This window comes from Orycteropus afer, unplaced genomic scaffold (assembly GCF_000298275.1).
Source record: "Orycteropus afer afer isolate SDZICR_OR568_19922 unplaced genomic scaffold, OryAfe1.0 scaffold00367, whole genome shotgun sequence".
Classification (NCBI taxonomy): domain Eukaryota; kingdom Metazoa; phylum Chordata; class Mammalia; order Tubulidentata; family Orycteropodidae; genus Orycteropus; species Orycteropus afer.
Window position 1 is genome coordinate 531,491 of NW_006921954.1, and position 13,118 is coordinate 544,608.

At 42.4% G+C, this 13,118-nt stretch overlaps 1 protein-coding gene across 1 annotated transcript in view; it reads right to left on the minus strand.

Moving 5' to 3' along the window:
* The window catches only part of PGRMC2 (progesterone receptor membrane component 2), a 17,532-nt gene extending 12,703 nt beyond the window's left edge, over positions 1 to 4,829 (minus strand). Inside the window, 2 exon segments of the mRNA XM_007952989.2 lie at positions 4,341 to 4,781; positions 4,784 to 4,829. Of these exon segments, the coding sequence (XP_007951180.2) occupies positions 4,341 to 4,781; positions 4,784 to 4,829 (487 nt within the window).
* Positions 4,830 to 13,118: the final 8,289 nt, after the last annotated feature.

The window sequence follows — 13,118 nt, forward strand, 5'->3', positions numbered from 1 at the left end:
TTAAGATCCCAGTCACTACTCACCAAAGTAGGAGGTGGAACAATGTTTTGTGTAGTATGTTATGCCAATTGAGTTTGATGTCCCCTGTGACTATGGTCCTGAGCCCACAGGTTCAACTACTCGGTCCCTCTGGGTAGCTGGCTGTGACCAAGAAGTGACTATAACCTTGTCCCTTGTCAGCTCTACTATACCTCTGTGAGTTCTTACAGAACATACACATACACTTGTAGAACTATTGTCTGCAAACCATATACATGGTCTTGGGTATACTCCCTGCTGCACAGACATACCTAATAGTTCAGCCTGTCCATCCATCTATCCACCCGTATACCCGTGACAAACGGGTACTTCTTATGTGACTTCTTTTTCTTCTCAGTGAAATTTAAATGCCAAGACATTAGGTTGGAGAAAAATATGGCTCTGGTGTATATCAAAGAATATTCTACCTCGAATAAGAGGGAAGCAATACATCTAAGTTTCAGGAATTTGGGGTAAACTATTAGAAAGTTCAATTATATATGATTTCTTCCTATTGTAAAGATATAAATAAAAACACTGTCTTGGTAGCATTCCATCGCAGTAATAGTAAATCAACTACCATTTAAAATTGTAGTACCTGTCTTGAGTGCTCCAAATCTATGACTCTGTAAACATATGAAATTAGACATACTAAGTCGTGATACAATGGGAAAGGATGGCCTGTTAAACCAGTTAGATCTGGGTTTGAATTCTAGTTTTGCCACTTCTTAGATAGGACTTTGGCAAAACCTGTTTCTATATCCATAAATGGGAGCATTACTTTATCTTACAGGGTAGTACTAAAAAACTAAATGAGACAATAAATGGAGTTCCCTTCTTCTTCTACCCTGACCTCTAGAATCAATGCTATCCAACAGAACTCTGGGAAGATGAAAATGTTCTATAAAGCATGTTGTTCAATAAGATAGCCATGTGGTTATTGACCACTTACAAATTAACCACCGTGACTGAGGAACTCAATTGCTAATTTTAATTAAATAGCTCCAGGTGTCTTGTGGCTACCATACTGGACAGCACAAAGCCATAAAAGTGTGCTTCTTTGAGGCTTTAAATCCATATGGGAATTAGGAGTGAGTATAAAGAAAAACAATATTTTCTCCAACTTTATCCCAGAATGCAGTTTACTAGAAATAGTACAAATAGATTTTATGGTTAAATATATCTGGATTTGAATACCACACCTGTGTGACTCAAACCAATTTACCTAAAATAACTAAACCTCAGACTCCTTATCTGTAGGAAAGGAGACCTGGTGGTGCAATATTTAAGTGCTCGGCTGCTAAAAGAAAGTCGGTGGTCCGAATCTACCAGCCTGCTTACAAAAAGATTTACAGCCTTGGAAACCCTATGGGGCAGTATTATCCTGTCATATAGGGTAGATATGAATCGCAATTGACTTGATGGCAATGGGTTTTACGGGCATCTGTAGGACAGGAATACTTACAGTCTCATTGGGACACTGTGGAAATGACAAATAAATGAATCTAACATAATAGATGCTTAATAAATGTAGTTTCTTTCTTCCTCATAGTCACTGTGTCTTATGTGACCACACTTTCCTCACATGCTAGCCAAGTGCTTGAACTGTTACTAAATTTAATATTGACAAATGCAGTTAATGCCAACTGTTTGCCAAGATGTGTTTACTTCACTAAATGAAATTGTCAACATTTCTGAAGAATCTGAACTCTAAAAATGTATGACTAATAACAAAAATTTCATTAATATTATGAGAAAATCACAAAATAATCTTTAATCCTAAAATTATTACCGTGAAATGAAAGTAGATATTGGCTAAGCATAGAAACCAGGTTTTCTAGCTCCCTTAATTCATTCTTTCAAGATACTAAGATTCTCAGATAACATTACTGCTTCTTAATTTCTCTGCTACACAATTACTTACTTTGAGGATGAAAATAAAAACCAATACCTAAACTAAACTTCTGTTTCACAGCTGGAAATCTGTCTTCCAGACTATTTGGAAAGTTCTACCACATCCTCTATCCATGTGAAATACCAACATATTCCAAGCCCATAAGATGTTTTGGCTATCTTTAAGGTTCATTTCAATAATAAAATAATCCCAGTATCTCTATTAGGTTGCTCATCAACACCTAGGAACACAGTAACTGAACATCACTCAGGCTCAAGAACCTGGGAACTGGTGGAAGTTAACTTAAAACTAACTTCTCCATTGTTCTATGTCAATGCTCAAGCCACACATTACACCTATGATTCTTAATTTTTAATATCTGTCACTAGAGGCTGCCAAACTATGTCTATGGCTATCTTTTATACAGCTATTTTCAGAGTGGCAAGGTCTAATGTGTGAAGACTAATATGCTTTGACTGCATGCTGCATTGCCAGTTTAGGCAGGGAGTACAAAAGCAGAAGTTTTAGTTGGGTAAAGCCTGTATTAAAAATTTAAACCTGCACACAGTTTCTAATTACTAAATGTACCTTTTGATACCAACAGGGAAGTATCTTTAAAAAGTATGTCTTTTTGTACAATTTTCATTGCAAATTTGAAATCTGATGTGTTTCTATTAGACTGGTAATTTAGAAGTGTATGTTCAATAAGGGAGCTCTGGTAGCATAGTGGCTAAGACACTTGCCTGCTAACCAGACCGCTGGCGGTTCAAACCCACCAGCCACTCCTCGGAAGGAAGGTTGGGCAATCCTACTTCCGTAGTGATACTGCCTCGGAAACCCAAGGAGGGGTCGCTATGAGTCGGGGCCGACTCGACGGCACATAACAACAACAATAACAACAATGTTCAATAAAGGTAAGTAGGTACAAAATACTGTGTTAAGTCCCTGTTTTTAATACTGTCTGTTTAAATACTGTACTTTGGCCCCATTCTCTTGTTCCACGTGCTCTTAAGTCAACAAAAAAGTGTTAACCATTTGAGCTGATATAAGCAGGCAGACATCTGGTGTTCATATTTATATAACAAGAAGCAAGTATCTTGTAAATTACGACTTGGTTGGACTGAACATAAATATACACAAATAAATTAAATCAACACCGAAAACGTCCAATTTCTTGCTAGTCCAACCAACAAACAACAAACCAAAGCACTGAAATCAGAAGTATGTACTTCCAAGTGTCAACAAACCTCATGAATTAACAAATCATATCAAAGGGGAAAAATAATTTGACTGTTTTAGACAACCTCCTTGAATTTAAAGCCTACTGTACTCTTTTGAGTAGCAGGTCACTTTAGATCTCTAATTTTATCATTTATTCTTTTGTAGTCACTTTTTTTAAAAAGCTTACTACATACATACAAAGACTGTAGGATGTTGCTCAATTTTACAGGATACCAACAGGTTCCATGAGTCTAACTGAAGTTTGTTAGCACAAACTGAAATGTAAGCTACAGCAACACTGTAAAAGAAAGGCTTCTAAACCAACCACCCCACATAAAAAGTTCTCTGAAAGCAAAGTTCTAAAAATCCTTAACTTGCAGAACTGCTACATGGGTATTACTTTATAGCCCTTCTAAGTTTCTTCTCCAGGTTCTGCTAAGAAAACACAGTAAATCATATCAACGTGTATTTGAATACTTGCTTTCCTACTACAAAAAAAAAAAAAAAAAAGAAACAGTGCAGACACGCCTGCTGGGTATATGAGCTCCACCCCTAAAACTCGGCTAATATGCATAGCAGGCTTTAAGGTCTGCATTCTGGTCTGTCCTCATCCCACATACTGTTAATCTTGGAAAGCATCTACGTACTAGAACTGTTTTTTTTTTTTTAAATAAAGAAAAAAGAGTCCGAAATGTTGCCATATGCACTGACTTCACAGACTGGCGAGTCAGAACCTGGAACTGTGTGTTCCTAAACGTGGCTTTATCGGGAGAAGCAGAGGGAAAGGAAGATCAGGGCCAACATGGGTAGAGAGAGCTGTGAATTACAGGGCCTAAAACTTTACAAATCTCCCTTCCCTCCAGCTCCCACCCATACCAAAAGTCAGAAAGCTCAGGAAAGGCTGAAGGCTAGCATGACTAGCGACTATCAAGATCTTGAAAAACTCAGCACAAGAAAAGGCCAGAGGAGAAATGGTATGGGAGAAAGAGTCCTGAGAACTGGTTCTTAGGGAGCCACTGGGACCATGACTTGGAGGAAAAGAGGCTAGGGGTGTGTGGGGGACAGGCCGTCCAGGTGCGGCAGTCAAGGCGCGGCCGTTCAGGCGACAAGAAGGCCGGGCAAAATAACTAGTACCTAGGGGGTATCCTGTCAAAGGGGATCGTGATTGAACTGCAGGGGGTCCTTCCCTCCCCTTCCTCCTCCTCACCGGGACCGTAGAACTTGCTGCCTTTGGTCACGTCGAAGACTTTCCCATTGACCGCGAGGAGGATGCGCGGGTTGCGGGATCCGTCGTACTGGCGCAGCTGCTCTAAGCTGAAATCCCGCTTCTTCATGCGAGGCAGTGAGGCGGCAGGGCTTTCCTCGCCCGCCCCGGCTCCGGCACCTAAACCCCGTCGCCCCCAGCGCACCCACAGCCGGTAGGCCCCCAGCAGCACAAGCGTCACCAGCACCACGTTCAGCAGCATCTCCCCGCCCCCCGTCAGAAGCGCCAACGTCGCTGCCGCCCAGCCGCCCCCTTCGGCTGCCGCTCCCGCGCCGCCCGGGCTCTCGCTGCTGCCGTCGCTACTGCTATCGCTGCCACTCCCCAGGGTGCCTAGCTTCACGTCCCCATCACCCGCCGCCATCACTGCCCGCCAGCGCCTTCCCCTCTTCCCCGCCCCCTGCCCTCCCCAACTCCACGGTCGGCCCCGCCCATCTAGGGGCCTCCCAACCAATAACGTGAGGGGAGGGGGCGGGGCCCAGCCGGCTCCCGATTGGGTGTTGACGGGGTAACGTTGTCTCGGATCTTTCTGTCCCCCTCCCTCCTTTTGCTGGCCGCGCTCGCGGGCTACGCCCCGCCCACCTCGCCCCACACTTCCCTGCTCTTGCTCTCGTCCTCCGCTGGACGAAGTGGAAGCGAGGGGGCGGGCCTGTAGACAAGATGCTGCGCCGGTTGCGCGCGCGCACGGACGGGGCGAGACTACAGCGCGTGCGCAGGTCCCGTAGCGCCACACGCTCTCTTTTCCCCTGCCACCCCTGGTGAGGCTCGCTCGGCCCAGTCATTTTGCTGTGCGCGTGCGTGTCGGAATTGCTTCCTTTCCCAGGCCTGAGGTCGCGTCAGCGAGTTCCTGCTGCTTGCCACACTCCACTCGGTAGCTTCACGTGCGCCTAGGTGGCTCTGGAGGAGGTGCCCGGTGGGGGTGCGGTACTCCGCAGCCCCGGCCTCGTGGGAGGCCGCGACAACGTTTTAACTGCAGGCACGATCCGATGGGGGGGTGTCTCTTCCCTAGATTTCGTCGTGTTGTCCGGAAGTCGGCAGCGTAGCCACACAAACCTAACGCTGACTCACCTAAGTTTTGGCGACAGGTGGAGGCTTCCTGGCTGGTAGAGAATGCTTAGAACCTGCACATGGGTTTCTTGGCATCTGGAGGAAAGAAGAAGGCGTGACGCTCCAGATGAGCCATTCTCTGGTGGTTTTAGCCAAGGCTGATCTTGTAGAATTTTCTTTTAGGTTTTAGACTAATGGACTCGTTATTTCTTGAATCTGCTTCTGCAGCGGTAGCGAAATGGATAGGATAAGGGGGTCCTTCTAATCGCTTATTCGGCTTTATTTAACCTTTTACATCCTTCACATTTCAGCCCGTATGTCACCTGTGAAACCTGGAAGCCTGGTGGGCACTCCCTCTTCACAGTCTACTCGTTGACGTGCTATCATCTGTCCATGACCGTTCCCATTATGTCGCTGAGTCTCCCATCCCCAGGAACTACCTAATTGATTCCCTGAGGAACCAGTGGGATGGAAGAGAAGCATGTGCAAGCAATGGAGGTGCAAGATGTGAGCTAAAGAGTGTTAGGGAAACAGCAAATGGTCCATTTTGGCTTTTAAGCAGCGAAGAGGAAAGAGGAAAGTCTGGAAAACTAGGACCTTGTACTGGCGCTTTTGGAGGAGCCACTGATGATACTGAAGTGACAGGATCAAAACTCTTAACTCAGGTTATCTGGCAACTAGGACGAATGAAGGATTGGGGGAGAAGGGTTGATGTAAGGCGGTGACGGGGAAAGAACTGGAAACTAGTTTGTAGTGCAGGGAGTGAAGAGACTCAGAACTAGTTGAGGAATTAGAGCAGAAGTCAACAAATTTATCCTGTAAAGGGCCAGTTAGTAATAATTTAGGGTTTGTGGACTCTAGGTCCCTGACTCACCTTTGCTGTTGTATGTAGTGTGAAAGCAACCCTGTCATTAGCTGCCTTCCGGGTGGCCAAAATCGTGATGCTCCTGTATGCACAGTAAGATTGTACTGTTGTGATCCATAGGATTTTCTTTGATTGATTTTTTTGGAAGTCAGTTACCTTAGGTAATACTTAAATGAGCATGGCAGTGTTCCAGTGGAACTATTTGTGGAAAAAGGGAGAGGGAGGGGGGAAAAAAACTATTGTGGACACAAATTTGAAATTAATATAATTTCAGGTATTGTGAAATATTTTTTGAATTTTTTTTCAATCATTTAAAAATGTGAAAACCATTCTTAGTTCTGGGGAGGCACAGAAACAGGCTACAGACTCTAGGTTGTTGACGTCTACATTACAAGTAGTTTCTAGAGGCAGAGTGAGTGAATAAGCCTTGATTGAGGATAAGTAAGGTGATCAAAGAATCTGTTCTTTTATTTGGAACACCTTTGGGGGTGAAATGGGGCAGTATTAATTACACTGGGAGAAGAGGATTGAAACCATACTGTTTGAGACAAACCTGAATGAATAGTCACCCCAAGGTTAAGAGGGTAAGTCAAAATTGCTTTAGGACTTGATGGCAGAAAGTAGAGGTGCCAACAGTGGAAACAGGGAGATTGGGGAGAAACTGATTTTGAGGAAAAGCAGTTCTAGGTATTACCTACAGGTGTAGCAACATTGGCAGGCAGGAGGAAACCACTACTTAGAGGCCGTATAGCAGGCATCTCCTTATATCTTATTGTCCAGAAGTGGGTCACTAGCTTATCCCTAAAGCAGTAACTGACAAGAGGGCATGGGACTACCATGGTTGTTTAGTGTTTTTCTGTTTTTTGGCAGATCATGTGCAGGACTGTTCTGTGTATTGCTGGACATTCAGCATCTCTGGTCCCTTCTTACTAAATCTGGTAGCATACCCCAAGCACTGTGATACCAAAAAAAAAAAAATCCCCTTTTCTCCTATCCCCCCTCTCCCACCCTAACATACATAATCCTTAGAGGACCACTGGCTTAAACCAGTCAGGCATTACCTTGGAACTGAAGTGTGTGTGTGTGTTTGTGTGTGTGTGTATAGTTTTCCTTTTCCTGATTGGTTTAGAGGGAAGAGAAGAATTGAATGACAATATTATAAATAAAGTATAGAAGCAGAATAAAGTTCTGTTGTCAAGGAAGTGGGATGGGGAATGTTGAGTATAAATAATTCATATGATCTGCCATGGGAAGAAGGAGCTCTGATGGTGTAGTGCCTAAGACATGTGACCGTTAACCAGAAGGCTGGTGGTTCAAACTTTGGAAAGAAGGTTGGGCAATTTACTTCTGTAGTGATGTTGTGTGTTGTCGAGTCAGACCTGACTCGTAGCAACTCCTCCTTGGGTTTCCAAGATAGTATCACTTCGGAAGTAGATTCTCCAACCCAAGGAGGAGCTGCTGTGAGTCGGATCCAACTCCATGGCAGTGAGTTTGTTTGTATTTTTGCCATGGGAAGTAAAAGGTTAAAACATTTTCTTTTATACTTTTGATAAAATAAATGTCTCCACTTCTCCACACTTGAACCCTCTTTTTTTGAGTCCTCTGAGCAGTTTATTCTGATTCTAATTCTTCTGAACTGGTCTAGGTGAGTTTTTCCTTTTCTTCTTTCCGAGGTAACATTCCCATTATAAGATTCCTCATTGGTCATGGATCACCTCCTGCTTTGAATACAACAGTAACTTTCTGACTGGTGACCTCTCACTTTTTCCCTATTTCATTCCTTCATGAAGGGACTAATTCTGTATACGGATTTGGAAACCTATCTGTGAGACCAGAAGAATGAGATGGTGCCCAGCTACCACTGTCAACCACTTAGAGGGAGATCAATGCAGGAGATAATGAACAGAGTGGGAGAACAGTGTGGAATAAAACTCAAAATCATAAAAAAAAAAAGACCAGTTTTGTTGGTCTGATAGAGCCTGGTGAGACCCCTGAGACTATGGCCCCTAACTACCCTTCATATCTGGAATTGAACTCACTCCTGAGTCTTCCATCCAAACAATAGACAAGCATATAGGGTGATCATTTACATCAGGTAGATGCACTACTTAGAGTGATCAATCGTTGGAGAACAGAAGGACAATGTTTGTACAGGGAGATAGGTGGGGAGGGGTGTGCAGGTGGGGACAGTGCATGGGAGAGAAGGACACAGGAAAGAGAGAACTGTGGGGAGCAAGTGGGAAGAGAGCTGTTACAGTGTGAGGAATTGCAGTCAATGTCATGAAACAAAATGAACTGCTGTATGGAAAATGAATTTGCTCTGTAAACTTTCACCCAAATCACAATAAAAATTAAAAAAAAAAAAAAAAGAAACCTATCTGCTTGGATACTTAGATGTTTGAAGGAGAAAGCTCAGATTGGCACTCAAGGCCCTCTACAAATCCACAAATGGTTTCTTCTACAGCATACCTCTAATCCGCTATTATTGTTGTGAGCTGCCATCAACTCCAACTCATGTTGACCCTAGGTGTGCAGTGTAGAACCGCCCCATAGCGTTTGCAAGCATATAAATCTTTACTAGAGCAGACCTCCGCATATTTCTCCCATGGAGTGGCTGAGATGTTCAAACTGTTGACCTTTTGGTTAGTGGATGAGCTCTTTAACCGTGGCACCAGCAGAGCTCCTTAATCCACTGTTAGAAACCAAAGTCACTGCTGTTGAGTGGATTCTGACTCATGGCAATCCCGATTGGGTTTCCAAAGCTATAAATCTTTACAGAAGCAGATTGCCTCATCTTGGAGCAGCTTGTGGGTTTGAACCACCAATGTTTTGGTTAGCAATCAAATGACTTCACCACTACACCATCAGAGCTATTGTTGTTAGATGCTATGCAGTTGGCTCTGACTCATAAGGACCGTATATACAACAGAATGAAACACTGCCTGGTCATATGTTGTCCTCACAATCCTTGTTAACACTTGAGCCCATTGTTGTAGTCACTATGTCAATCCAGATCTATGTCAATACCCTTTATGACAGTGATAATGGGGTGGCACAAATGGTTTGCCCTTATTTACTAACCTAAAGTTTGGTGGAAGTTTGAACTCATCCAACAGCTCTGTAGTAGAAAGGCCTGGCAATCTGCTTCTATAAAGATTACAGCCAAGAAAACCCTATAGAGCAATTCTAGTATGTAACACATGGGATTGCTATGAGTTGAAATTGTCTCAGTGGTATGAAATTTGTTTTTGATATTTCTTACAGTGATAGGAGACTGTGGGTGGTGCACATGGTTAAGTTCTTGGCTACTAACCAAAAAGCTGGTGGTTTGAGTCCACCTAGAGGCCACTCCTTGGAAGGAAGGTTGGGCAATCCTACTGTAGTAATACCGCCTCGGAAACCCAAGGAGGGGTAGCTATGAGTCGGGGCCGACTCGACAGCACATAATGACAACCACAACAGAGGCATCTCGAAGAAAGCCCTGGCAGTCTACTTCTAAAAGTTAACAGCCATTGCAAACCCTGTGGAGCATAGTTCTACTCTGATTCACATGGGGTCACCATGAATCAGAATTGATGACAACTGTATGTAGTTTTTTTTTTATATTACTACATTTTTTTAAATTGCAGTGATATGTTTGTCCTTTGTCATATCTAGTCCCATTCCCCCTATTTGCTATGTTCATTTCCCCTTCCAAGACTTTATTCATGTTATTTTCTTTTTTGGCAGGAAAGGGTGTGCTCTTCCCTTTCCTTTCCAACTGTCCAAATTCTTTATCTTCTAATTCCTTCTCTAATTTTACCTCCTCCCCAAAGCCTGTGGCTATATCAGTCCACACTGATTTATTTCTGCCTTCAATGCCTGAAGATGATTATACCACTCATTTTTGCCTTTTATTTTATACTCTTATTTTGTTTTGCCTCCAAGACTTCTTTTGCCTGTCTAGATGCTGTTTTCCTTTCACCCCTCCTTTTCCTCCTTACAAGGAGCTCTGTTGGTGCTACAGTTAAAGCATTGGACTGCTGACCAGAAGGTCAGAGGATAGAACCTACCAGCGCTCAGTGGAAGAAAGATAAGGCAATCTGCTTCCTTAAAAATTTACAGCCTCAGAAACCCTATCAGGCAGTTAGTTCTACTGTGTTGTAAAGGGGTGCTGAGTTGGAATTGACTTGATGGCAGTGTGTTGTTTTTTTCTTCCTTGTATCTCCACCCTGCCCAGTCTACAAGTATTTGCTATCTACATTCTTTTCTCCTCTCATGACTCTTTCTTCCTTGAGATTTCATCTGCTTGCTGATTTATCATATTTTTCACATTTAACACCCAGCATATAACATACATAGGAAACTAATGTTTGAGTGAGTTGTGCAATTTGCAAAAAACAAAACAAAACAAAAAAAACTGTGTATAACTTGCATGTTATTTGCATTAAAATACAGTAGTGCATCTATGAAAGATGTGCCTCTCTAGCCCTAACCTCTTTCAGGTAAAATTTAGTACTGTCCACCAAATATTTCTAGTTCTTCTCCCAAGCATGTAGTAGAGTTGCATTTCCCAACTTGTTGAACTCAGGCATGGCTGATGAAATGTGATTAGAAGTGTTGTGTGTCACTTCTAACAGAAGCTTTAAGACCCCGTACGTGATTTGCCATGCTCTTTCCTTTTGGCAAAGGGACAGAATGTTGTAGTTCTCTCTTGCTGTGTAAAAAACCACCCCAAATCTTAGTGACTTAAAACAGTAAACATTATTAACAAAAACATTAATGGTTTTGTGGGTTGACTAAACTGTGAGCAATTGTCTAATCTCTTTTGGCGTTTTTCATGTGGTTCCAGTAAGGTATGGGCAGAGACTGGAGTCATTTGCAGGCTCAACTGTTATGTGCTGTCGAGTTGGACCCGACTCATAGTGACCACTCTTTGGGTTTCCAAGGCAGTATTACTACGGAAGTAGATTGCCCAACGTTCCTGCCAAGGAGTGGCTGGTGGATTTGAACCACCAGCCTTCTGGTTAGCAGTTAACTAGGATGTTAAATTGCTAAGCCTTTCTTTTCTATGTTGTCCCAGGGCCTTTCCTCTTCACATGACTTCTCCAGCACAGTAGCCTGACTCCTTACATGGTTTCTCAAAAGTGCAAAAGGAGGTTTCTAGGTCTTTCAAAGTCTTAGGGTTGCAATCGTCACATTCTTTTGGTTGAAGTAGTCCTAGTATCAGCCCACTTTCAAGGGGTGGGATGTGAACTTCACCACTCTGTGGTTTGGGGTGGGGGTGATGACTAAGAATTTGTGGTTCTCTTTAATCTGCCACCCCAACAGTGTTTTGAATGATGACAGCTTTCATCAGCCAGGGTCCCTGAGTGAGGACAAGCCGGAAAAGAGTACCCAGCTAATACATGGTTACATGAGTGAGAAATAATCTCTGTTGTTCAAAGTAGCTAAGATATTTGAGGTTGTTTGTTATCAAACAAAACCTAACCTATAGACTAATACAGAAATTGGTACTGGAAGCAGAGGACTGCTGTAACAAAAAGCTAAACTATGTGACACTGACATATATATGTTTCAAATGTTAGTGGTTTGTTGTTAGGCAGCATCCAGCTCTGATTCACTTACAAATTTCTTAGCAAACCTAACTCAGAAGTTTGCATCTTTATACTCAATAAAGATTTCCTAAATAAGGAAGACTGTTTGTCATTCTTTTCTATTTCTTTGTTTTAGAGTTAAATACTTCTGTCCCACACAAGATGCTTCTTCAAACATGGAGGGAGTAGAATTAACATAACATTCCCTACTCCGGTGCATTGCTAGTTTCCTGATGTGTAAGTTTGGCATGCGTAGCCCACTTTCTTCTCTTTCTCTTGGGAGCCAGGCCACCCACAGAAAGTATGCTTTCTGCTCTGTTACTTCATACCACAAATTTTAGTGGGTTCTGCCCTTGTCCAGAGAAGCCTGGAATAAGTTTAACAGGACAGGCCCTCCAGGAGACGGGGAGTGAGACGGGGAGTTTATAAAAAGCCTGTTGTTTGAACTTTAACTCACAAGAGTAAGATAAATCGATGTTGGACATTAATAATTTTGGACTTTAACATGAAGTTGGTACTGATTGCTTTGGGCTATAATTGAAAAAGCAAGGGACTTTAATCTCTGAACTTTTATTTTCTCCCTAGGAAATTCATGACGGGAGGGGGTCATATTCATATTAGGAACTTCTTGGCTCTTAATTATTAAAGTATTTTTATGATATCTTTTGGTCTCTTTCTAGAACTTCTGTTAGATACGGTGACTGGACATAATATGAAATGGCATATTTCTTAGGATAACAGGTTGTGGATTACAGCTTTAGGTACAAAATAGCATTGCAGCTGATTTAATTGGTGTATTGTTCTGACTCAGGGAAGAAAAGCTACACTTCATCAGTGGCCCCAGGGATTCCCACAAAAGAGTTGTGATCAATATCACAGAAGTGACTTCACAAAGATAAGCCTGAGTATCCTACTAGACTGCTAACTTTTCACTCAAGGTGGATAACCACATCCCAGGTTGATCTGAGTGGATAAGCCAAAACAGTTGAAACACTGATCTTCAAACTGTTGCTCACTTAGCCCCTGTAATAATTTTTAAGTTGATATGTAAGTTTTTCAAAATTCTTTTGCAGTTTGGTTACAAAAGATGTCATTTCAAGTATAATGTAAACATACAATTTTTTCCCTTTTTATTTATTTATTTTTTATTATTGTGATTTGGGTGAAGATTTACAGAGCAAATTCACTTTCCATACAGCAGTTCACATATACTTTGTCTCATGTCATTAACCACAG